Raw genomic sequence first — 27,613 nt, forward strand, 5'->3', positions numbered from 1 at the left:
AAAACAACCGAAATACATATAACTAACTTATATGTCTGTATATATATAAACAAAATTCTATATTCTATACCTAAGGGCCAGCCCTAATACCATAACATCAACTAAACTGCACAGTATTTTTTAAAAAGCAAGATTTTATGAACCTTCAATTAACTAAATAGGTGTATAACATTACCTTTATCCGCATAACTACATCATACGTACTGTCCTCCGGGATCATTAACCACTTCACAATGATTTTGTAGTTAAATTTAATTGCGTTCATATTACTTTCACCAGCACAATAAAATTAATTCAAAATTGAAGTCTTATACAGATAACTGCTTCTAAGGTACCTATACTGAATGTAGGTGCAACTGCAATGGCATCATACAAGAGATGTGAACAACCGACTGAAGTAATAATGGTGACCGACTCAAGTCGAGACAATTGAAAAATATTGAGTCTATTTGCACAATCTGGGGTTAATCAAACGAAGAACCCGTGTATTCTTTATACTGACGAAAAACATTACACCACATTGAATACTTTTACAAGTTACGGTGTAAGTCTTATAGAAATTCTACACAATTGCGTTTTACCAATAGTCTCATAGTAAGAAGGTGTAAAATCTTACCAGATTTCGTGTAGCATTATACACGAAAACAACATACACTTTGCATTTTTAACAGTGCAAGTTTACTTAGGTACCCCTGAAGTAGTCTCAGAAAGCTCCACTACTTGGAAGGATATTAATAAAAAACCTTCAATTTGAATAGTTTATTACAAATTGAATTAAATGCATTAACAATCATACAAGCGAAAATTGAACACCTTTCGTGTTTGAGCACGTACGGTATTTAACTATAGTATTTGTCCCTGAGTATTTAAACTGTATAGGTAGTATTTAAAACTTACAGAGAGCCGAGGTACGCACACGGACGAAATGTGAAAAATAAGTGACCTCGATTTGCCTCCGGTGGTCCCTTGCCAAGCCCACCTGCAGGTACCGTTAGCCTGTAACAAAAGAAAAGAGATTTATTATTCATTAAAAAAAAGTGGTGTTTGTAAAACTGATTTGATTGTAGCTTTCCCCTTAAACTCGATTTAGGGTTCTATTGGTTTATCGTCCTACATGAAGGTAATTAACCTGATATTTTGGTCGAAAATTTGCCATTTCCCAATTTTGAACTTTTTGGAAAAAATAGGGAACATTGGGAACCCTGTATCTTGGGAGCTATCGGACCTAGAAAATTGAATTATGGCTCAAACTGTCAAGAGTACTTTTTACTTTAAAAAAGGAATAAGTAGTGATTTTTCTCGTGAGAGCCTTCCCATGTCATTCTTTTTGCACAAAACTAAAAAAAGTGACAAAATTTAGCGGTTTTTCAGCAATATCTCAGCGCGCTACTTTTTAGAATGCTGCAAATCAGATAATAAAAAAGCTCTCAGTGTGAACAAATCATTGCAAATTGAATTAAACATTAACAATCACACACAGTACGGAGAATCACATACGATTCTTAGTAGGGGAATTTTCTGACATTCGCATTCGGAAAGATAACTTTTAATTCGGCATGTTTACAAAAGTTTAATTGTTTTTGTCTCATTTTTGTCAAAAGCCCGTTCTTGTATCTTAAATTGTTCACAAAGCAATCAGGGTTCTTTTTTATAACGCATGCCCTATGTAATATTCATGGAGTTTTTTACATCCTCCCCTAATTTTTTCCTTAAAACCAACTGAAATATTCACATTATTTGTTGCCTTCGCTTCTTAGACAAGCAAAAAGGGATGATGCAATGTCGATATCTGTACCTTAGTACTGTTTAATTATCTTAGGGATTGGTTTCACAAACCAATTGCATTGTCGAAATCGCCAGGCTTCTGCTTGACATATATACTTAGTTCATTTGGGTTACAGTGGATGGATATTTACGGTCTTGCCGAATATTGTCACATCGTAATCGAGAAGACAACGGTCTAGCGAAGTCCGATTTGTATTCTAATTTCATGGAATGCCAGTTTTGCGACGGACAGTGTAGAAGCAAGGGATTTTCGCATTCTATGACAATATAATGGCCGGACAGCTTCATCGCAGATGCAAAAGATCTGATTAATTTGATCAGTTTGTTCCGGCAGAATAATAGACCGGTACCGGATTGGATTAGCGTTCGTTTCACAACATGCACCTGTTTGCGGTTTATTAATACGTCTTTGACCGAAAGGAGTTGGGGGTGCAGTAAGAGTAGATAGGCGCTAAAGTATTAATTAAAAGTAAACTTGAATTTGTGTGTATATAGACAACCGTCATTTCAAAGTAGTCAAATTTTGTGCGTTGCATGAACGAATGCAAATAAATCGTCCTACTTAAAACTACCACGATACGGGGAAATAAATCAAAATATTTACATAACGTAATTAAAGTTTGGTGTCACTTCAAACTTGTGGTAACCAAATTGAAGATGTATTTCTATGGTAATAAGTTTCTCCCTCCACTACACCTTTTTTAACCAGCATGCGCACTATTCAGGACTATTATCCATTATTTGGACCGCTTCAATTAACTAAAACGAACAATTAGAGGTCCTCATTGGTAATAACGGCTTTTCTTTGTACAGAATTTCCAGCCAGTGCCAATTGTGCTTAATTACAACGACGAACAAAGACTTGCTTGAATATGAAATGTTTCTTAACCGTTAATTACGAGTTGTATTTTATGAATCAAAAATAATTTTCTTTGTACACCACGAAAATTTCCCACGAATTCGCATCTAATTGTGACTTCCGTTTGTTTGCAGATGCTTGTGGCGTGTCCACGTACCAAGAAGTCCAATTTGACGTAGAACCACAGCAGTAATGGACGTCATAGGGGGATTTAATAACACCACAAACACCTTGGACGAATGGAGTCAAATTAGGGAGCGAAACACGACGGGTGATGATATAATCGATAACAAAGTGGTACAAGCCCTATTTTTTATTTTGTACACGACCATTTTTGTGCTTGGTATCTTCGGAAACGTTTTGGTGTGCTATGTTGTGTTTAGAAACCGAGCAATGCAGACTGTCACCAACTTGTTCATAACAAATTTGGCGCTCTCCGACATACTTCTGTGCATACTCGCCGTGCCGTTTACGCCGCTGTATACGTTTTTGGGAAGGTGGGTCTTTGGGAAAGTGATCTGCCATTTGGTCTCCTACGCGCAAGGAGCGAGCGTATACATTTCAACTCTGACATTAACATCGATAGCGATCGATCGATTTTTCGTAATCATCTACCCATTTCACCCACGCATGAAGTTGTCCACGTGCATCGTGATTATTGTGAACATATGGCTTTTCTCGATTTTGGTCACTTTGCCCTACGGAGTATACATGAGGCACAAAAAGGTAGACAATAGCTCTAATCCCAAATATTTCTGTGAGGAAGACTGGCCTAAAGAGGATTACCGCAAGATCTTCGGAGGTTTGACAACGATGATGCAATTCGTTATTCCGTTCTTTATGATGGCTTTCTGCTACATTTGCGTGTCGCTGCGCTTGAACGACAGAGCGCGAAGTAAGCCTGGATCGAAAAGCTCGAAGAAAGAGGAGGCGGATCGCGAACGAAAGCGACGCACCAACAGAATGCTGATAGCCATGGTCGTCATTTTTCTGCTGTCTTGGCTGCCTCTGAATACAATTAATATCATCAACGATTTTTATGTCCAAACCGGCGACTGGCAGTACTATTTCCTCAGTTTCTTTATGGTGCACTCAATGGCCATGTCATCGACTTGCTACAACCCTTTTTTATACGCCTGGTTAAACGAAAATTTCCGCAAGGAATTCAAGCAAGTACTCCCATGCTTTGATCCGTCTGCTAGCAGAGCGGTTCCGGGAAATCGATCGGGAAACTGGCGATCGGAGAGAACTTGTAACGGAAATAACGAAACGCAACAAGATTCCCTGCTACATTCCGGCATCCATCGAGCTGCTTCGATTCGTAGCCAGAAAGCCATTCAATTGCCGCCGATGAAGACCGATAGCGTCGAAGTGGAAAACGTCTTGGTACCTACATCAGGTGCGATGTACGACACGGCCTCTGATACTGTACGACTGAAATTTATTAATGAGGAGTCTCCACCACCGTATTTAGCCGCAATTAAGTCTGAAGAATAGAATTGGTGAGTATTGACGTCAGATTAAATTAGTTTGTATTTCTGAAACTGCGATATCAGCATTAAAACTAGATTTGGTTGAAGCACTATTTTTGGTTTAGTTATACCTTACTATTTCCTGGTTCAATTAAGTTTAACCTGTCGAATATTGAATCGGGGGGGGGGGGGGCATGTGGAATTCTGAAATTCCTAGGTATTCACAAATAATCAATAGTATCCTATCACTGTTTTCTGTTATTCTATGCCATTTTTTCACACAATATAACAATTGTAAGAATATCGCCAAAAATGCAAAGAAAATACTGCAAACACTGTGGTCGCCAAAAATAGAATTAAAATGACAGATTATGAGAATGCACACTCATCTGTTAGGTTAGCTTAGGTATAATTTTTAAGTAAATTCCAGACGGTTGACGAGACATGAAATATTATTTTATCTTATAGCAGATGTGAAATTGACATTTTAATAGGTTTGAATGAGCTGCCTAAGTCGCTCCTTATCCGTAAGGATAGATAACGTGTTCACTTTAAGCGTAAGGGTAGATGAAGTGAAACAGATGATTGTGCATTCTAATAACATCTGTCATTCTTATTCAAAATGGGATGCGGAGCACGAGATAAAATGAAGTTTAGAACAGAAGTCAATCCTCTTTACATGGAAACGACGAAAGACTATATGTAATAATAACTAAATTGTGTTTCTATAGGATTGAAAAACTTTTTGGCAATGTTTAGCAAAAAGTACCTATTTAACGTTTAACTTAAGTAATGTAAATTGTAAGGGTATACGTTGGGCCAAATTTGTTTGAAATTCTTTTTGCCTTTGGATAGCTTTTTTAATTTTGTTCGATTTTCTTTCTTTGAACCCATATTGAATTATCAGAGATGTCTTAAGCCATCAGCTTCCTGATTCTGAAGATAGCTGTTGTATTCACCTTTCAACAAAACCGTACTATCCTCAAAATCTAAACGAAACTAAAAAAAGTTCAGGTCCATAAAGGTTTCAAATGAATTTGGCCTACCGTGGACATCGTCGAATAGTTTATTTTGTTGTAACGTAAATAAGAGATTAATAATTGAAGAGCAAAACAGTAATTTATACATTTGAATTTTTAACTAGTACGTGAATACCTATTTATTTATCATGACTGATTATTTATTAATCAATTGAAAGCGCCCTCAAGCAAATAATTCTATAATTAAGAGCGTATGAACGTATTCAATCGAAAAATTAAGCTAACCGTACACCGTAATTGACGAATAATGGAATTATATATCGATGACTCACGTGTTCCAAGAAAAATTATTATTTGCTGAACGAAATGGAATGGTTGAACGACCACTTAGTTAAACAAGTAAGCTGTAATTAAAACTGGGGTTGGAAAACGGTGTACTTTGTGTTTACATTATTTCAATATCAGACCGTTACTTTTTTAGTTGGCTATTTTGTAACTGAGGCCTTATTTCGGTAACAACAGTGGAAGCTATTACTGTCGAAAAAAGGAATGGACCCTTTTTCTCTCTTCTCTTTCAAATTGTGCATTTAAATTCTGACGATGTGCAAAATGAAACAGCGTGAAAATTTCACAGGACAAACAATTAATTACTTATTCTCTTATAAGTCAACTGCTGACTATTGTTTCAGGAAACAATAACAACATAATCAACTATTTCTTTAACCGAAGTTTATCTCGGCAAAGAAAAAAAATGCAATAACAAGACGCCATCTGGCAAAAACGCTATAATATCAAACTGAAGAGGACTTATAAGTTTGCAATAACCCCTGGCGCAAGATTACAACCGTTCGCGAATTTTCAATAAAAGTTTTTCTTAAGGACACCTTATCATATCTGTCAGTACATTATTCCGTAGAACATGTCTGAAAACGGAACGTCTCTCGATATTATTTATCTTAATAAATTGTTGACGTAGAAAGAAGATCTACTACAAAGCTCTAGACTCAAACCCTAAAGCACTAACATTTTTGAAATACGTATTTATTCCGGTGCACGTATTGTGTTACAGACAAATGTATCGACTTGAATGGTATTTATTTGACAAAAGAATAGTAAAAATTCAATTTATTCTTTTCACAGCATGTAGAAGAAGCCGTACAACGTTCCTTAAAGCTTCTCATATAAAATGTCCACTTCTGAAATAAAAGTCGAGATACACAAATAGATTTCTTTTATTATATTCGTCGCTTTGACTCCTGATGATATAATAAAATGGAATCACCCAAGACTTTTCATAGATTCAGACACTCTGTCACTTACAGACCGTAATTAAAGAAGCGTGAGTAAAATGGGAACATAACAAATGTGTGCCGGCGACAGATTTTTGTAGAGCAATACGATTGGACGGGAAATTATTTTTCTAAGGAAGATGCACGTGAATTTGACAAACTGGTCAATCGTAAGCTTTGGGGAATGATTTGAAAGTGATTTACACACGCACTCTATGAGGGCCTCGTGTTGTAGCTGTCACGCGAACATTTTCATGAAAAACCGTAAATCTAAAATCATTTCATTCGCGAGTAGGATTTCAATAACAGATTCAGATACGATGGCGTTTTTTTTAAATATTTCCTACCTGACTATGGGCACCGTACAAAGCAACAATGTGACGTGACTAGCATCTGCACTAATACACATTTAGTTCGTCACTTTCATTCTATAAACAAACTATTTTGGCACTTACGGTTATTGTCTAACGCAGTAAGGTGCACTTACCAACCTAGGGTGGTAAGTAGGCATTAAATGCGAGAAAAAACGACCCGAACACTAAAATTGCAACCAAAACTTAATGGAAAGCAATAATTTAATTTACGGTTTTAGCCTGGCTTTTAGTAAAAGCAAAATTTTGGGTTGGCAAAATAACGTTAGTTTCAAATACTATTTTACAAAGCAAAAATGACTAAATTTCTATACCACAAAAGTATACTGAAGGATTTGAAACATAATCAACCTAACACGAGCAAATTCTTCGTAACGACACAAGTAGCGTAAATAAAAATCGTAGAAATCGGAATGGGTAATTTGCAATATACTCCAGAACGCACCAGAATTAATTTATTTTTTCGCGAAAGATCCATAAAGCCTTTGAAATTAGCATCAAACTCCAATCCCTTTCTAGTATCAAGCAAGCGCCATTGTACGTTGAACACTTACTTCGTGTATCCTTCGCGAAAAAATACATTAGTTTTGTTTGCGTGTGTTGTGTTCAACCTGAGACACACGGTATATAACGCATCTAAAATTATAGTTCGCGTTAACTGTATATGTAATTGATTTCCATATTTTTTATCTGCTCTCTTAACGATCGCCTTGGCTTCCAATTCTATTACCAGTATTATTCTTGAACCGATTGGGTTCCATCATTAACGGGGGAACGTGCTTTTTCTTTCTTCTCCTCCTCAGTGGCGGATTTAATTTTTTTGCGCTCCTAGGCACACCGAAAGATATGCGCCCCAAAATAATCTTTAAATTGCAATAAATTTTAAAATAAAAATCAAATTATAACATGAAATTTTTATAACTAATATGAAAAGAAACTATCTACCAATTCCAATTTATTTCATAATTTTAACTGAATTTTTGTCATTTATAACTTGTTAGGGGACTTATTTTAAAACTTAAAATAAATATAGTGCAAAAAATGCCACCCCTTAAAGCTGCCGCCCCTAGGCACGCGCGTAGCGTACCTATATGTAATATGTAAATCCGCCACTGCTTCTCTTTTGCTTTAGATGTTTATGATTTTTATTTTCATGGTTTAATAAGTCACGTTTCTTTGGTATTTACCCGTGTAGGGGCGGTAAAGAATACCCCTACTGCAGAGACACTGCATGTCGTAAAAGGCGACTAATCAACGGATGTTTAGGAAGTAGGGCGATTTACCGTGGTTAGTATAAATGCGCAATTTGAATTTGCTCGTTATAGTACCAATTCCAAAGTCTTATTAGTGTTCCTAAGGTTTTCTAAAAAAGTTCTAAAAATGAGCGTACAAATTTTTATTTGGCAAGCTACAGGGATAAAACCCGCCTATTCCAGCCGGATAAGGGTGTTAATTAATATGTGTAGGTGTTATCAGGCGAAATTGTGTAGGCAATGTCTTAAATAACTAACCAAAGTGGATAAACACAGAGAATGTCACGTATTTTGGCCCACGCATGAGATTACTCATAAAAGTAGAAGAGTAAACAAGCCGAGAACCTGAGGGTACATTATCAATATCGTACAGGCAAGCAAACAAAGAATCTATCGAGATCGGCAGCGTCGCCACATACTTGAAAATAATGAGCTCTCGACTTTGGAAATTTAGGAAATGAGGCCGTATAGAAACTTACGGCGAGCTCGCGTGCTGACTTCTGCTCGAGATAAGCTGGAGAAAGATGAGAAACTATTGAGTCGGCCCCTCACGCAATTTCCCAACTTTGTTTATGTTCGTTCATTTGATGATTAAACTCTCTTTCGCTGTAAAGAATTCTGCCTTCAGTTCGTATTAAATCAACAATGGCTCGCGTTGTGATCGTGACACGAAAGGCGCATTGTTTGGGGATGATGTGCGATTAAAACGAGGAAGCTCATATTTGTTACGTTTGCTTAGTAACTACTGCCATAATGCGACGGGGAACAGAATGTACGGGGAGACAGTTCTTTTGTTGTGCCATATTATCCCAACGAATTAAACAGATAGTAAACACAATTAAAACTTCAATGGCTAATTTATTGATTCATTCTATACATATACATATCGCCTTAGTGTAGCCGCCTTGTTCCTGCTCTCGTAATTATCTGATGCAATGGACATTGTGAAACCATAATAAGAGAGTGACAAAACGGTGTAAAAAACCATCATTTATTTTCTTTTTTTGAAGTCAATTACCCAATTAACTAAATTATCTATTCTAATTTTTACGATAAATGCGTACTGTGTACACGATTTTTGTGTACCTTTACTTACCTACCTGTCCTTATTGTCTTTGATAATGCAGTTTGGTCCTTCTTCCGAATTAGTGTATAACCAAGGATCTAATTTACTACGGTCTTAATTTGTGATCAATACTGGATCATCTGCCAATTCATTTTCCTGTATATCTTGATGTAATTCACCCATCAACTGTGTCGATCTTGAGGTTCTACATTTACGTTATAAATTTCAAAATTGACTAAGGCTAGTTGGTTTAAGATGTAAAATTTTTAGTGATACGCTATTAATAATGTTGTATTAATTCGAACAAACGGAAACAAAGTACTGAAAATTACTAGTACTGAAAATTGGGGTTGTAATTTGTTAGCCTATTCGAATAGTCATAGTCCAATAAAAATAACTCAAATTGGCTTTATAATTGGCATAAAAGTTTTTTCCCAAAATACCGTCACACGGAATAGGAAAATTTTCATTAACGATATGAATAGTGCGGGGGTTATAGGTTTAAACCTTGCATTTTGTGATAACTTTATGAAACTTTCAGAGGATGTTCTAGACACCCTAAGGTTCAATTTCAGCTATGCCGCCACCCCCGCAACCCCGGACGGCACTTGCTATAGCGGGTTTCTTAAATGCAAGGAAGCATTTCAATACCCGCCCATAAAATGGGTCAAAAATGTATGTCCAGGGTTTGTTTTGTATTTTCTTACATCTAGGAAGGTTGAAGGGAATTTTCAAATACCCAGGGAGAATTTATGTAGGGTATTTTACGTGGTTTACCTATTTTAAAGAGCTTTTAACAGTGCGGGCAGTAAAATCGTGACGGAGACCTCTTTTGGCTGCTCTATTGGAACTGTTTGAAATTATGGATTCTACAGGCCACGTTCTATAAGAAAATTTTTTTCCGGGTCGATCTGAGACAATTTTTTTTCGAGAGCCTCAAAAAAAGGCAGTGTACAAACCTTCCCTTTTTACCAAAAATCGACTGCATCAAAATTTCTCGAGAAAACACATTTTCTTATTAATTTTGGTGCGTAGAATCGAAAACAATTCGTACTTTTTCGATCAGACTTCTGAATAAAAAGTTATAGACTAGAAACTAGGGAATGCAATACCGGGATTGCGGGATCCCGAAATAAATTTTTGCGAGATTAATCCTGCACATAAATGGAGCGGGATCACGCGGGATTTGCGGGACTGAGGAATTTGTCGACCAAGGGGACGACTCTGTTTACTTTGTTAATGAAACTGATAACGGCGAATTATTTTTTAAATAATTGTTAAAATTTTTTCGTTAAAAATGTACTATGATTTTTGAGGCACTTTAGAAGACTTTTTGTGCTTTACAGGTAAGGTTTTTTGAGTTCTAAGTTAGGCCGAAGGTACTTTTTTGTTAAATATTGTGATAATTAGCGATTTATTTTAATACAGAAGTTAACCGCACAGAATTGCTTATTTGCCAATTTATTTAAGGTTTTGCGAGATCCCGCAAATACCGGGATCCCGCGGGATTAACATCTAACAATCCCGCAAATACCGGGATTGAGATTTTGCTGCGGGATGCATTCCCTAGTCCGCACTGTTAAAAGCGCCTTAAAAATAGGCAAACCACCCTAAATTTTACACTGTTAAAAGCTCTTTAAAAATAGGTAAACCACGTAAAATACCCTACATAAATTCTCCCTGGGTATTTGACAATTCCCTTCAACCTTCCTAGATGTAAGAAAATACAAAACAAACCCTGGACATACATTTTTGACCCATTTTATGGGTGGGTATTGAAATGCTACCTTGCGCTTAAGAAACCCGCTATAGCAAGTGCCGTCCGGGGTTGCGGGGGTGGCAGCATAGCTGAAATTGAACCCTTGTCTAGAACATCCTCTGAAAGTTTCAAATTATCACAAAATGCAAGGTTGCTCTTAACCCTGCACTAAAAAGTGATTCCGTATTACCGTTGAGCTAGAAATATAAAGAGGCGCAACTTGATTAATTTACATGAGACTTATTTAGGCACCGACATATAATTACTACGCCACTTGTTAAAAGGCACCGAGCAGTGTTGCCAGGTCCGACTAATTAATATCGGTAGACTGCTTCGTCATTTTTCGGTAGATTTCGAAGAATTTCAGTAGATTTGGTTTTAACGGGAATACATAATGCACAATTACTAATTAAAAGGTGGAAATATCCAATTTATCAATTTTATTTAAAAACAGAACAAAACATAACTTAAAATTGCTAAAAAATGAAATAAAACAAACTTTCTAAACGTAAAAAATCCACACATTTTATTTTAGCAAAAGTGCAAACGTATATCAGGGTATTAATCAAGGTTAGTAATTACTAACCTTGGGTATTAATAGCAAAGGATGTGACGGTAAGGTAATACAATTACGAACTTGATAAGAGCGGAATGCCAGAAAGGAGGAATGACACGTCTAACTTGCCTGCGGAAGGGAAGTTTGATACTATCAGTTATAAATGAAAATGTACGTAAAAATAAAATTAAATCGTTGACTGACGTGCTAATTTATTTCCGCCGTTTATCTAGGTGATTAAGTGGGCACGTGCCCTTGTGCCCTTTAGGACAAGCCGCCACTAAGATACGATATGGATATGAAAATTAATGTTATTTTTGTTTTTCACCGTGAAGTCTTAAAATTCGGTAGAAATGTATGCAGAATCGGTAGATCGGTAGATTACTGCTGAAGTCGGTAGATCTACCGAAAAATCGGTAGACCTGGCAACACTGGACCGAGATCTGTCAGTACCTCAGCAACTTCGTAGTTGATTTCCCCACTTGTAGTATCGTTCGTGTTTTGAACGACGTCTAAGCATCAGGGTCGCACGTCTACCACATTCACACCCTTTTCTTTTGGAAGTTTTTCAGCAACAGACTAGATTTCAGAAGCATACGATGATACATCTTTGTTATTCTGTTTAAAATTTAATAATTTTGAAGTTAGTAATCTTGAGCTTTCACCTTTAATTTCATTTCGTAATTTGTTTATAATACCATTAATTGAATTTTCGGAAGCCCTTCCTGTAAGCCTCGTTTTTATAAAAGTAACTGCGTCAACAGCATTTTCCCCTGAAATTGATCTCGCTAATTCTAACGAATCTAAAAATGATTGTAATTTTTCGGGTGCACCCTCAAATGGGACGGGAATTACTTTGCTACCTAAATATCAACTTTTTCAGTTGGACCTTATTGGAATCGTGCTTTAATTTCATCCAGCAAATCTTCCTCGCAGTGTGGTGGTAAAAATGCATCTCTTAATAATTGAACTAAATGTTCCCACGAAATGTCAAACTCAGGTTATGTACCGGAGTACTTTGAACTGACAATCTAGGTTGAACTTCTGCAGTGTGTCTAGTAGGTGCCGAAGAAATTACTGAAGGCATTATTGAATCATTTGTGACATTAATTATTGCAATACACTAACTAATTCCCCAAGTTTACTTAATTGATCCAAACCCGTCGTAACTCAGGGTTAGAAAATAAAATAAAAGCTTGTGAGATCTGTCACAGCGGTAGTTCGATCTTCTTAACTTAACAATAGGGTTGAGCACCACTCAATTTCTATTTTAACTCTCCCCCACAGCATGTAGCCCCATTCCTAAAGTACGTACACGCACGCTCCTCGTCTTTCTACAAGCGTTCATCTACGGGAAAAATTCAAACCAGTTGCATTAGCAAAGGCAGGAACAGATCAAGAAATCGTTCGAAAGTAATAGTTCCAACGCTGGCTAAGCAACCATTTGAGAAGCCTTACATTTCTTACGAATTGTGTAAAATACAGGGAAATTTCTGTTGGTTTTCCTGTTAATCTTTTCATCAAATTTATTTTCCCCATATAACACAAAAAACAAACTCGTAAGTTGTTTTAGGCACAAAATTTCGTTAAGCAGAGTTTCTCGCATTTTCATCCCTGCAGTTGCGCGCCCCTTTTGTCGTGCGAACGTGAAGCGAAAATGTTTCGTTTTATAAGTGATATTTTTATTGTAACCAACCACGTGAAAGGTAACGTTTCGGTATCTCAACAAAAACCGAACCCGCCGATAATACAGGTTCAATTGAGTTGACGCGTTGACTAATTAAATTTGTGTTCTACAAAGTAAACATGATGGAATTACTAACTTATATAATCGGGAAACTAGTGAAGCACGTTCAATTAATGTTGCATCGCAAGGATTATAAATATCGACCCAAAAGTTGTATCAAACTGTTACTGGAAGATCTGTCAGTTCTGCCATGACGTCAATGATACCTACCAATCAACGCTTGTAGCTTATTCGCACTTCATCAGGTTCTCGAATCAACTTTTAAATATTTGGAATGTAAATTTACAAGTGCAATTTTTACAGATGAACAAATTAAAGTCACAAGAAGTCATCAGATTTCGAAAGTAATTGTCTACCTCTGGCATTTTCTAAAATATAAAACGGCACGTTCATCATCTTTAAGTTGCACTTTTTCCAAGTTGAGATTACGTTATCTTCACTCAATAGCATTTACAGTCTCAGAGACTTGTTTACTGCAAATATGGATTTTCTATTTTTTCTATCTAGAATAACGATATAAAGTCATGTTAGGGAAGATGATGATTGATGAACCTCTCATTCTACCCCTGCCTCCTCAGCCAAACTCAAATCGCAATCCTTTCAACTTTCCGCATTTCCACCTTCCATCTTTGGAACTTCCTAATAAGTTTCTCATATCAGGTACTAGAAGAAGTGACAGTTTTGAATCGTAAAATGCGTGCGGGATAATTCGGTAAATTAACACACTTTCATGATTACCTACTCTTATTTCCTCTAATGTGGCTACATTTATAATGATTAATTCTACTGTTTTGTTTCCTAGCCACGCTGGCCGAAAAACCGCTACACAATACAATTTCTCTTATGAGAGTAAGATTTAGCTGTGGAGACCTCTGAACGAGCATAATTAAGTTTACAGCAGCTCTGCTTTGCGCTTCTGGGTCTGGTGTATTCAGACATCATCATTCCAACAATTTCTTTTAGTAAAAGCAATTCAATCAAATTTGTCAAGGACTTTACATGAACCGGTAAAACTCCGATTCTTTCTCTATTTCTCTATCCAAGAGCCCTATACTAAACATCGGAAATATCTCCCTCTGTATTCAATATTTATATTTTTACATTCTGTATAGACCTTTATATGGGTATTTATTAATCAGCACTTTACTCAGTCTTTAGGTGTAATGGAATTTAATGGCGGTTTCAAAAGAGTATGTGTGTAAAATATATTCAGTATTCACCCTCTTCCAATTTAGAAGACATTTTCTTGTTTTCTACAATTTTCATATTTTGTGGAGAAGCATCTTTAATGTAAATTTCATTTTATGATGCTAAAAAGGAGTCTATATTGACACCTTTTTATACCTATAAATAAATCAGTAATTTTAGAATTCAATACCTACTTAAAACGGAAAACAATTTCTGAATCTGTTTTTTATTTCGAGTTAAATTGTATACGATTAGTGTTAAGTAGATCGTTTTCAAGAAAGAGTGTTTTCGAGTTTCCAGGACACAAATCGTGATCAACTAAAAATCCTATTTTTTAAAATACTTTTAGTCAACCTTCTTGTGGATTATGTTATGTGAGTAGCATAGTGAAACACTTTTCTTAATTAATAGAATTGTCTCTAGTATAAAGAGACTTGGGAAGGTGAGTATTTTCAACGTTTTGAAAATATCTCGACAGTCACTTCGGTAGCTTATACCAGAAACAATGCGCGCGCTGCTCTGCGCTGTAGGCCAAAGACACGATGTCTTGATAGGGAGGATGGCATATGATAGCTATGAGTGAAAGTTCTGGATTTTCTATAATCTGCGAAAATATTGGTAGATATTGGATGGTAATTGGCCAAGTTATCAAGACCACCCTTTTTATAGATGGGCAGATATTTAAACAATCTGAATTTTGAAGACAATCTTAAACAATTCCGCAATCAGAATTTTATCATTTTTCGATTAATTTTTATTAGCACGTTGTTATTCTTGAAGCCTTTTAAGTTATTTTATCATGGTCCGTTTACGAAGGACTGGCGTTTTAGACCAGGTAAATTAGAACGATTTTGAACGAAAATTGTACATTTATCTCGACATTTATGCGAACAGTGTTTGCTCCAATTCAGTTTTTGGTCAAATGTGATAGCAGGGGATTTACGTACAAGCAAAACAAGCACGTGCTCGTGGGCCCCTAACCCTTAGGTAATGGGACCCAGTTAAAATTTCGTGGTAGAGAAGGTTGTAAAATGATGTAGTATATATGCTACTCTTGAAGTAACGTCTACTAAACCATTTGTACACTTCCGTGTAGATATTAGCCTGGTCAAAGTACACAAAATATCCGAAAAATGCAGCAAAAAGTAAAAACCTTTTGGAAATTCAAATTTAGTTAGTTAAAAGGATTGTGCTTAATATGTGCTGCATGTGTCATACCGATTCAAAAAAAGGGTAATTCATCAGATGTCTCGAACTACAGGGCTATATCACTACTGAAAACTTTGTCAAAAATTTTCGAAAAATGTATTTACAACAGACTGATACACTTTTTTGATAAATTTAACGTCCTCTCCGACAGACAATTTGGTTTTCGACCACGCCTGTCAACCGAGGATGCCGCAATTCAATTAGTACAACAGATGACCAATGAAATGGACTCAAACAATACTTGCTTTGCTATATACTTCGACATAGCAAAAGCTTTTGACAGCATTGACATTAATAAGATGTCAGAAAAGTTGGACGCTGCAGGTATCAGAAATGAAACACGCGATTTCCTTATTTCATTTTTATCGAATCGGAAATATACCCTAAAGTACAACAATAAACTGTCAACGGAATATAAATTGGACCTCGGTACGCCACAGGGTAGCATCGTCGGGCCTATCATGTTTCTGATTTATATTAATGACCTACCCCAAGGAATCCTAAATGGAATGACTTTTATTTACGCAGACGACACTGCAGTAGTAGTAAGTGCTAACGATGATGATGCTGCCACACACAAACTAAAATGTGTCTTAAACGAATTTGTTTCTTGGTGCCAGGAAAATAAACTGTCCATTAACTCTCGGCAAACCGTGATTACGAAAATGACCAAAAATAAAACACACGAAAATGCTGCTGTCGAATTTGACGTAGAGAACTCTGTGATCTCCTGTAGCACGTCCACCATGTATCTAGGCATCAAAATTGATAATTGTTTGTCGTGGTCAAATCATATGGAATATCTAATTGCTAAAATCAACAAATCATATTATTTGTTATCACGTTTGAAACAACAGTTTCACCAAGATTTTTTAATAAAGGTTTATTATGCCACAGTTTACTCGCATATAAATTATAACATTGTCTGCTGGGGGAGCAGTACGCACTTGCACAGACTATTTGTTGCGCAGAAACGAATAATTCGCTTAATATTTAATCCAAGTTCTCTCCAATCATGCAGAGGGTCTTTTAACACTTTTAAAATCTTACCCCTCCCCAGTATTTACATATTCAAATTGCTCTGTTACATACACAAAAATATAAACAGTTTTGGGAAAGTGGGAGATACCCATACCTACAATACGAGGGGTAAGGACAAAATTTCCTCAAGGAAACACCACCCTCTTTCTATAATAAATCCCCCTATATGATGGGTTCACAATTGTTTAACTTGTTGCCGTTAGAGTTCACCACCTGCAACCAAAAATCATTTAAAAATAAAATTAAAAATTTCCTACAGGATAACACGTTTTATTCTGTCAAGGAATTCACAGAGTTCATGACGGCTAGATTCACTTAAGCAATCCACTTGCTAATTTATTTATTATGTGTTCACTCAATGTTGTTCGTACCTGCACGTAAAGTTTGTTATTTTTTCACTCTGTATGACGTTTCAATGTCTGTGATGCACAGTTTCAAGAATAAAGAGCTTATTATTATATTATTATTATTATGAGAAAATCTTTAACAATTTAGGTAAGCAATTTTTCGGAAGAACTTTGGTCGAAAATTTTGTTATTTGTTTTTATTTATTTATTTATTTTGCCTTTATTTTTGAGTGGGCGGGGTTTCAGCCGAGGCTGCTCTACCAACCCAACCCACTATACATTTACAAATATCCATGCCCGAACCCTGATTCGAACCAGGGACCCTAGCACCACAGTTCAGCTTTAACTGAACTGCGCCACGCGAGCCGGCGCACTCTAATTTCACTCTAATTGTTTAAATAATGAAAATACAGAAAAATGTTCAAATCAAAAATTATAGGCAATGCATTTACCTATAACATTTGTCGGAAGTTTTCTGATATCTTCATTAGTTTTTGAAATATACCAAATTTTCCTAAGAGTATTTTTAACCATCATCAATTTTCAAGTTTTTAATTTTAAGATAGTAAATAAAACAATGACACGTAGAAACGTAGAGTTTTCATTTATTAATCATATAGAAATCAATCAGTATCATTCGTCTTCCGAGCTCAAATATAACTCAATATCATTTTCACCTTCACTGAAGTTATCCGCAAAATGTGAACCTTGAGTGTCTTGATTATCACCATTTATAGTTGTTTGAGCGTCGAAGTCATCATTATCTTCATCTTCGTCAATATCTACGCTGTTTTTTTCTAAATTAGTACAATTTCCCGTTTGACAGTGACCACATGCAGGTGAACAAGGTAGCCCAGCTTTTCTACAGCCGCAAGCCTTTTTACAACCAGTTTTGCACTTACAAAAGATCATATTTAAAATTTCAAGGGCTTGCTTCATTTTTATAGGCATTAAAATATCTTGTTTTTGCCAACCTCAGGATTCAGGAGAAATTGTTGTTGAATCTGATAATACACTCTAAAAACATGTTGTCTTGCAGCGTCCGATGTAGGTGAAAGAGTGGCCAAATTCACTGCTTTTTTTTAACAACAGATTTTGTGAACATTATGTATCTAAGTTCATTTAGACTTTGAACTTTTGTTGGAGTTTTATATATATGTAAAAAGTATTTAACACCATTTTCAAAAATGAGATTTTTGTCGGCATTTTCTCGATAAAAATAACGAATAGCATCTCTCAACGTTTCGTTATTATTTTTTTTCAGTGCATCACAACCTTCAAATTATTAACTATTAAATCAAGCCTTTAATAAATTCGGCTCACGGGACGTTCGCGCGCACCCACGAATCGACTTCCGCTGAAATCAATTATATCTCGTACACTTTTCAAGTTACAGAAAAACTTTTCAGACAAATTTTGTAGATAAATGCATCAGCTACAAATTTTAATTGAAACTTTTTTCCGTATATTTAATATTTAAACAATTAGAGTGAAAAAACGAAAACAAAATTTTTCACTCGACAATTTTCCGGAAAATTGCTTCGTAAAGAATTTTTCATAATAAGCACAATCCTTTTGAATACTCAAATTTGAAATTTCAGGAGGTTTTTATTTTTTGTGAAGCTTTATGTGTACTTTGACCACGCTATATAGGGACACCCATCTCTACCTCGTGCTTGCGGACCCCGCCAGATTTACATGCCCTCTGAAGCATCATGGTAGTCAGGAGATGTTCTGTACCACTAAAAACTGGCAAGTGGTGGGATTCGAACTCACAACTTGTGAGGTTAGAGTCCGAGTCTTAAACCGCTATGACAAACTGACTAATTTATTAGCTAATTGAACGATACGCTTGGCCCTCGTACGAGTGCGACGGTTTTACCACTTTCTTTTACAACAAATAACATAAAGCTTAACTACCACTCTGGATATGTAATGAGCGCAAAGTTTTGCTTTCCCCTGCAATAATATACCTGTTGCACAAAATACTTTATAGATGATTTAATGTTGTATGTTCGGAGAAGCAAATAAAAATGAGACCTCTTTGTCTCCATTAGAGACTACGAAACCTACATCGGAAACCTTTAATTTCGAAGGAGGATATTTCGCGAAATTGTAATCATTCAACTGAAACTTCGCCCATTGCTAAGATTAACGAGTTATACAAATATTTGAAGCGCTTCTCGATACGCTTCACGGACACAATACCTTCTAATCCATCAATTTCGTATTGATTTCCTGTGCGCGATTCAATATTTACTTAACATACTTCGAAGAGCTTAGCGGGTCACATCGAAATAAGATGCGTTAAAAGACGATCTCACAGGATGTAAACCTGGAATCGCTAATTTAGGTATTCTGGTTAAATGAGCAATCGACGCTAACGGCGTCTTAGAGGTGGTCTGAAAACAAATTCATTTGTGCGAATACGGGGTGCAAACATTTTTATGGCCAAGAGGACGAGGTAAAGCAGTAAATGTTGGTGTCTATGCGAAAACAGCACTTATTCTCGCTTGTTACGAACGAGTTATGTTATGCGAAACGGTTCCTCGAGATTTTATTACTTCATAAAGTTTACATATTCGCCATTAGCGAGTGCAATGCTTTAGCGTTTTAAAAATTTTATTCATAAAGTTACCGCAATAGCGTGCATATTATCAAATTTTTTATAACATTGTTACAAACACAATGATCATAGAGTTTCCCAATTCGTGAGGGTCAAGGATGCTATATAATATAAGGATTGCTCGATCCCTATACTTGTAATGTTTCCCGCGTTTAAGTCATATGTGACGTCAGCAACGGACCTGGCTGTCAGAATTGACAGTTATAATTTGCTAAGTTGTCAACGTTTTTGCATTAGCGTTACAACTGTGTGTAGTATATAAGTGCTATTATGCAACAAAAATGCTTGGACGCCGACGTGCAGTATTGGACTGTAATAACAACTTAGGGTAGTATTCACATTTTACACTCAACTGGCGCTCATTTTAGCCAGTGTCAAAAAGAACGTCGAGAAATCGTTATTTTAATATGGACAAAGTTTAACTAAACCGATTTAGCTGCAATTTCCCTGAATGATGAAGAGCAAAAAAACCAAAAACGCAGGATGAAATGGGTTCACGACATTTTGAGTATGCGAAAAACTGAAGGATAATTTGTAGACTTGTAGACGATGAATAATTTTAATTTAAATACCTACCAATAACATCAATTTGGACGTATTAGAGCCCCTTCTTACCAGGCGTTTTTTGAAGCGACTGGCAGCGTGACCCTGTCACACGGTGCGAGTTGCAACGCAACAAGTAGCACGAAGCAATTTTCAGAAGCGCCTTCACGCAACAAAAGCACATGTACCAAGAAGGGGCATCGTTTTTAAAAAAAAATGGTGTCTGGTTTGGGGAGAGTTGATTCACTTGTGTATCATTTACCTTAGTAAAGAGCGTACATATGTACTGATATTTTGTATATACAAGCTAAGTTTGTTATGTTTAAGATTGTTGTTACTGATATGTGGGGGTTGTAGTTCGACCTTTGAAGGAAGGCGAAGCCGTATTAGGCTAAACACTTCATATTGTGTGGTAAAAACAATTGTAGCACTGTGTGGCAAACTCCAAAATTATAACAGAAATTGTACAGAAGAGAATAAATTTCAGTTCTTAATCTGAGAAATCTGAGAAATAATTTCTCATTGGGAGGAATGGATTTCCGCATAACCGTATCTTTTTTTCGAAGAAAATTTCCACTCTGCGCAGCGTTTCAAAAACGCATCGTGAGAAGGAGCTCTTAGAATCTTACATAATATAAAATACAAATGAAAGTGGTGCACAAATCGAAAAATCAAAGCATGCGGTGCGTCTGGGTCCGCCAGTGACGTCACTACACGCGGCGAAATAATTCAGTGATCAATCCTTATATTATATAGGATCCTTGCGTGAGGGTTATAAAAAGCTTTCGTTTATTAATGTTGATAGCTTTAAACTAATACTGAAATGGAAACAACACGCATAATCTCCTATTCGTCCCTGAAATTAGGTATACTATGGAAAGAGTACTATAGCACAGTATCCCGTTGGCCAAAATTGATTAGACGAAATTGGGCTAGAAATAGTTAAGCAATCGATTCTAGGTGCAAACAATTATGATTTTTTTATGGTAACAAATCGCTAATTCTGCAACGGGGGTTGTGAAAAGGACATTTTACTGATACGGCATTTTTCAAAATAAAGCATCTATTGCATTTTCCATTTAATATATAGATTGTTAATGTGTTCAACTAAAAGGAGTGTTTGTATTTTTAGTTAATTTTTTTCAATACGTGGACTGAAGGACCATAGCTATATGTTTTGTGGTTTAAATGCTAATTACCGCCGAACCATACAAATACTTCAACCAAAGTTGGGCACGTACCTGGCGTGGCTGAGTTGCTGATTTCTGTGAGCTGCTGTACCGGCTGAATGGGGGCCCCCAAAGATGGTTTCGGTTTTTCACTTTTTCAATGAATAAAATGCACGTGAAAACTCGTTCATGCTTTACTGGTTCGCACATAGAACTTCTATCTCCCCTTCTCTCTTCATTTTTAAAGTGTTTTCGCGACTCCGCCCGAGTGCCCGATTGTACTTGTATGATTTTAAAATTACGCGCCGAAACAACTGAGGTTTAAACATTTTTCCGCCCACTAAAACGGATGTTTTACAAATAGAAATGCATAATTATAACACAATTACCCACAAGGAAAAAAAAAATCAACTAATAGAATTTTTAAACTAAATTCCCAAGATTTGCTCTTGTAAATATTTCCCCTTACCAAAAAAAAAAAAAATTTTTCATTTGAATTTAGGACATTGCACAACAAACAACATATCTATGGTTGGTACTTATTTATTGATCTTGAGTAGGTAAGGGACATAATTTAATAACAGGACGCTTAAACAGTCCGTTTTGTGTCCTTACCGTGACAACTCGTGTTTGGCCGTCTGGGCCAGAATGTAATTCAACTATGCGGCCTAATGCCCAATGCAAAGGTGGCTTGGTGTCATCCTTTATTAAAACCAAAGTATTTAATTGAATTTTTACAGAAGGATCTGTCCACTTAGTGCGCTGTTGTAGGGTGTTCAAATACTCAAGTTTCCAACGTCTCCAGAAATCAGATTGTAGTCTTTGTATCAATTGCCATCGAGATAAAGTGTTTAATTTTAAATTTTCAAGATTCTCATCTGGACAAGAATTTAAGGGTTCAAGAGTTAGAAAATGTCCTGGAGTTAATGGAACTAAGTCGTTAGGGTCGGAGCTTTGCGCACAAAGAGGACGCGAATTTAAAAGGCTTTCGATTTGTGTCAAAAGTGTCGACATTTCTTCAAATGTCAAAAGTTGCTGACCTATTACACGTACTAAATGAGATTTCACTGATTTAACGCCGGCTTCAGCCAGACCATTAAAATGTGGGGCGCCTGGTGGGTTGAAGTGCCATCTAATTTGCAAAGATTCTGAGGCGAATTGAGATAATTTTTCTAATTGGTTTCTAGCTCCTACAAAATTTGTACCACAGTCGCTGAAAATGTTGGTGCATTTCCCGCGCCGTGCAACGAAACGACGAAACGCAGCTATGAAGGCATCCGATGTTAAGTCCGAAACCAGTTCAATATGGATGGCTTTAGTAGTACAACAAACAAAAATGCACACGTAAGCCTTCATGACCTTCGCACCTCGGTGCCTGCCCATAGTTATTTTTAATGGACCTGCGTAATCTAAGGCAACTTGAGAGAAACATTTTAATTGGCAAATTCGAAAGGAAGGTAAATCCCCCATCAATGGGGTAAAGGTTTTAGGTTTTACCCTAAAACATTTTACACATTGTGATAACACCTTTTGGATTGCTCGACGAGCTGATAATATCCAAAATTGTTGTCTAAGAAGATAATGCACGGTATTTAACCCCACATGTAAATGTTTCCGGTGCATATTTTCAATAAGTAAATGCGTTAATCTGTGGTTTCGAGGAAGAAGGTAAGGATGTTTTGCATCAAAAGAAAGATCGGAGTGCTTTAGACGACCGCCCACTCTGAGGCATCCGTCTGCATCGAGAAAAACAGCTAACTTGCGAAAAGGTTTCGGTATTAAGGCCTGAGTCCTAAGTTGTGAAATGACATCCGAAAAAGAACAACTCTGGACATGCCTGATTAAAATTCGAAGAGCATTTTGATTTTCTATTTCCGTAAGTACACCCCAATGATCTCTTGACTTGGCCTTAGTGTTGCTAGTAAATCGAAGTACGTAACCAATTATATGTTGAATTTTAAGTATAGACGAAAATTTGGTTACTAAACAATCTAATGGGTTAGGATCCAGCGTAACAGCGAATGTGCAGGTTTTTTGTTCGGATAGAGCCACCGATTTTCCCAGATTGGATCCATCCATTGGCACAAGATCCCATTCAGCTCGAGGAAGTAAAATCCAAGGAGGACCTTGAAACCATAAGGGATGATTTATTAGGTTGCTGGGTGTTAAACCCCTACTAGCGCAATCTACTGGGTTTTCCCCAGAACTAATATGATACCAGGGTACCGTGGGTATGGTTTCCTGAACTTGGCTAACCCGATTTGCAACAAAGGTTTTCCATTTGTGCGGCGAGCTGGATAACCACGCTAAAACTACTTGAGAATCCGTGAAAGCCAACACTTCATTGATAGAAATTAGCTTGCTAAGAAGGTCAATAATAAATTTAAGCAACTCTGCCAACAAGGCAGCACCCAATAATTCTAATCGTGGAAGGCTGACCGTCTTAAGAGGCGCGACTCTACTTTTTGCTATAATTAAAGAAGATTTTACGGTGTCATTTGGTAATTCAATTCGAAGATAAACTGCACAAGCATAGCCTTTTTCTGAAGCATCGCAGAATCCCAAAAGTTGACACCTTTGTAGTTTTTCGGCAAAGATAAAACGCGGTAATGAAATTTGTGATAACCTCGGAAGTTCCAGTTTAAACTGCACCCAAATGTCACAAATTGGTTTGGCCGGGATCTCGTCCCAACCTATGCCAGAAATCCAAAGTCGCTGCATAATGTGTTTTGCCAAAAATGTTACCGGGGAAAGGAAGCCTAAAGGGTCGAAGATTCGGGCAATTTCTGACAAAATATTCCTTTTCGTAGGGGGTTTATTAGATGGACTATGGGAAAACGAAAACTTGTCGACAGAGGGGTTGTAAAGAAGACCAAGAACTTTTATATTACTAGAAACCTCTCTATCAAACGAAACGGGAACTTGACAATCGGCAGCAGCTAAAGACGACAATAATTTAAAATGGTTGCTAGCCCATTTCCTCAGCTCAAACCCACCGGCTTTAAGCAGGGCAATTATCTCTTTCTGTAAGGCCAAAGCAGATTCCAGAGAGTCGCTGCCAGCACAGATATCATCCATAAAAGTATTATTCAAAAGAATATCAGCAGCGTTCGGATACTTAGATCTCTCCTGTTTTGCCAGCTCTTTCAATGTTCTAATTGCCAAATAAGGGCTGGAGGTGACGCCAAAAGTAACCGTGTTGAGACGATATTGCTTTATGGGATCATTCGGATTAAACCGCCAAATTAGCCTCTGATAATCTCGATGTTCAGGCGTAAGTTGTATTTGCAGATACATTTGTTTAATGTCGGCCAGAAAAATTATAGGAAACACACGAAATTTAACTAAGATTCCAGAAAGATCAGCTTGCAATTTTGGACCGGGAAGCAACGTATCATTCAGACTGATTCCCTTGGAACCTTTTGCTGAGGCATTAAAAACGACACGGACCTTACTAGTGGTTTTTTCTACCTTAATCACTCCGTGATGAGGCAGATAACAAGAGTGTATTGGCTTGGGTTCGTCAGAAGCAATTAGAGTCATGTGCCCATTTTCCAAATAATTTCTCATGAATTCCGAATACAAGTTATACAACTCAGGGTTTTTAATTAAACGAGTTTCTAAAGATTTAAAACTACGGTATGCCATGGTGAAGGTGTCTCCCAGATCGGGCTCACTATGACGAAAGGGTAAAGATACGATAAAACGACCCGAGGGGTCTCTGGACACAGTTTTTCTATAGATCTCTTCACACTTTTCTTCCTCCGGAGCTATCTGTGGTTTCGCTGCGATTGCTTCCAATTCCCAAAATTTTCGAATATCACTATCAAGGGAGGAATCAAATGAAGAAAAATAAGTTTGCAAATGAACGGAAGGCGTTAACACCTCCTGAGTTTTTCCTAGAAGAACCCAACCAAATACAGTTTCTAACGCAGTGGGTTGCCCTGGTTGTCCTAAAACGCGACCTTCCTTTAGGATATGAGCAAAAGCTTCTGCACCTAGTAAAAGATCTACTGGTGCTGGGATGTGGAATCGATCGTCACCCAACTTTAAATTGGATATATGCGACCAACTGTTGGTATTTATAATGTGAGAGGGCATCTCTGTACAAAGATTAGGAAGAACCAAGACATCAAAGCAAAATGTAGGTTGGGTTTGACCTACGGGGCGAATACTGCAACTGGCTACTCCGTTGGTACAAGCTCTAGCTCCATTAAGACCTTGAACTGGTATTGAGAATCTTTTCTTTGTCAGACCAAGCTGACTTAGGCACTTTTGGCTAATGAAATTTGCTTGGCTACCAGAATCTAGGACTACTCTAACGATTTGATAGTTTCCTTTAGAATCCAAAATTTCCACTCTTGTTGTAGACAACAAAACTGTGCTTTGAGTAAATGCATTTGCTAATGACGTGCAGTAGTTTTGAACCTGATTTTCGGGTTGGGATGTACTTGCCTGTACCGACGATAAATTACTTTGGTTGTGTAAGGATTGTGCAGAAATATTTGCATTAGTTTTAGACGGCTGAGGAGAGCTTTGAGCATTAATCGAGTGCGACGAAGAGTTTATGAATGCGTCGGATTGTGCATTTGTTCTATTTGTCTCAACGGTTTGAGGTAGATGCATCATAGTGTGATGCCTGTATCTACAAACACGACAATTAAACGAAGAAGTGCAATCTTTCAACAAATGATTGTATCTAAGGCAGTTTATACAAACACGATTCTGTTTTACAAAGGAAAATCTTTCAGACGGGGTTTTGGAAATAAACTCCGGACACTGAGCTAACGGGTGTGCCATTTGGTTGCATAATTTGCAATTTTGGCTATTATTTCGCGCAGCCTGATTTTGGTTACTATTATTTTTCAACGGTAGATTTTTTGGAGGTGCATTCTGGTTTACAAGCAATGCGGATGTTACTGGAGTTTTAGAAAAACTAGGTTTTACGGAATTCGAAGGTTTTGAAAATTTACCAGGGGAACTAGAGTTTGATTGTGAAGTAACAAACTGAACTGATTCTAAGGCTTTACACTGCTTTTCCAGAAACTCTTTAAGGTCTTTGTAGGTAGGTATATCTTTTTCAGTATACTTCACTTCAAAGGCTGTTCGTGTGGCACTATCGAGTTTTTGCAATAATAAATTAAATAGAATGAAACACCAATGTTGGACAGGAAACTCTAATACCTGCAAGGCAGACAAATTTTCAGTAAATACATCTAAAAGATTCCGAAGGTCCTTATAAGAACTTGTTTTCATGGAAGGAACGTTATATATCTCATGCCAATATGACGCAGCTAAAATTCTTTTATTTTGATATCGATTCACTAACGTGTTAAATGCAATTAAATAATTGGCATCTGTGGTTTGAATTGACTTAATAAGGTTTAAGGGTTCCCCCTGTACAAATGAAATTAGGTATTGAAATTTGTGTATGTTGGCTAAAGAGGAATTGTTATGCACCAAAGCAGAAAACAGATCATAAAAAGTAGGCCATTTTAACATGGTGCCATCAAAAACAGGAATGGTTATTTTTGGTAATTTTATTTTTTCATCCTGGCTGTTTATTGACACAAGGCTGTGGTTCTCCTTACTGGGGAATAATTTATTAAATATTTCTTTTGTTTTGAAATAAAATTCATCGGTACTTTTCCTTATTACATCTTGTGCTTCAAATTCTTTTTCATCAATTAAACCGATAACTTCGTTATGAAGTTCATTAAATGATGTATAGACTTCTTCTAAACTGTCATACTTAATTTTGAATAAGTTATGCTGAGAGGAATCGGTTTGAGATTTGATAGCTAATGTGTAAGTCTCACTTATTCTCGTAACAGCAACCTTACGTCGCTGCTCCATTCTATTTAAACTCATAATCGGATAATTATAATGAATTTTTATTTGCTTGTAACTGATTAACGAAAATTTTCAAAATTCGAAAGATATTTATGGAATAAGCAATTTCCAAAGTTATTTGCGATGAGCAAAGAATAAACAAAGCTCACATCTAAATTGACTAAATTTGGGACTCCCTGAACAACAGAACATCAAATGGCTCAGTACAAAATACTCTACTAATTTACTCCAAAATCCACTATATTAACAACAACCCACCTTCATCTTTTGTATTATTTATAATTGATCCAATGACAAAATCCAGTTCGTACCTAAACTCTCTGACTTTACTTAAATATTACTTAAAAATCATATGGCAAGATATCTAACTGTAACAAAAAATAGAGTTTATTCGTTGTGCAATTTTTCAGTCAAAGGTGGAAACTTTACAAGAACGTAATTACTATGATTTTCAAGTTTTGGCTTGTTGTTTTGAACAATATCGGCCCCTTGACTGGCAC

The 27,613-nt window shown here is 36.6% G+C and overlaps 2 protein-coding genes across 2 annotated transcripts in view; one reads left to right on the forward strand and one right to left on the reverse strand.

The window, feature by feature from the left end:
* Positions 1-27,613, forward strand: part of LOC116174394 (prolactin-releasing peptide receptor-like) — an 84,241-nt gene that overhangs the window by 24,641 nt on the left and 31,987 nt on the right. The window contains exon 2 of the mRNA XM_031492310.1: positions 2,779-4,146. Within this exon, the coding sequence (XP_031348170.1) occupies positions 2,837-4,141 (1,305 nt within the window). The 5' untranslated portion in view covers positions 2,779-2,836 and the 3' untranslated portion in view covers positions 4,142-4,146. The remainder of the gene's footprint in view (positions 1-2,778; positions 4,147-27,613) is intronic.
* On the reverse strand, positions 21,804-24,338 carry LOC116173649. The gene has a single exon (XM_031491276.1). The coding sequence runs from the start codon at positions 24,336-24,338 to the stop codon at positions 21,804-21,806; it is 2,535 nt and encodes an 844-aa protein (XP_031347136.1).

The sequence above is a fragment of the Photinus pyralis genome, unplaced genomic scaffold (assembly GCF_008802855.1).
Source record: "Photinus pyralis isolate 1611_PpyrPB1 unplaced genomic scaffold, Ppyr1.3 Ppyr1.4_LG6, whole genome shotgun sequence".
NCBI classification, from domain to species: domain Eukaryota; kingdom Metazoa; phylum Arthropoda; class Insecta; order Coleoptera; family Lampyridae; genus Photinus; species Photinus pyralis.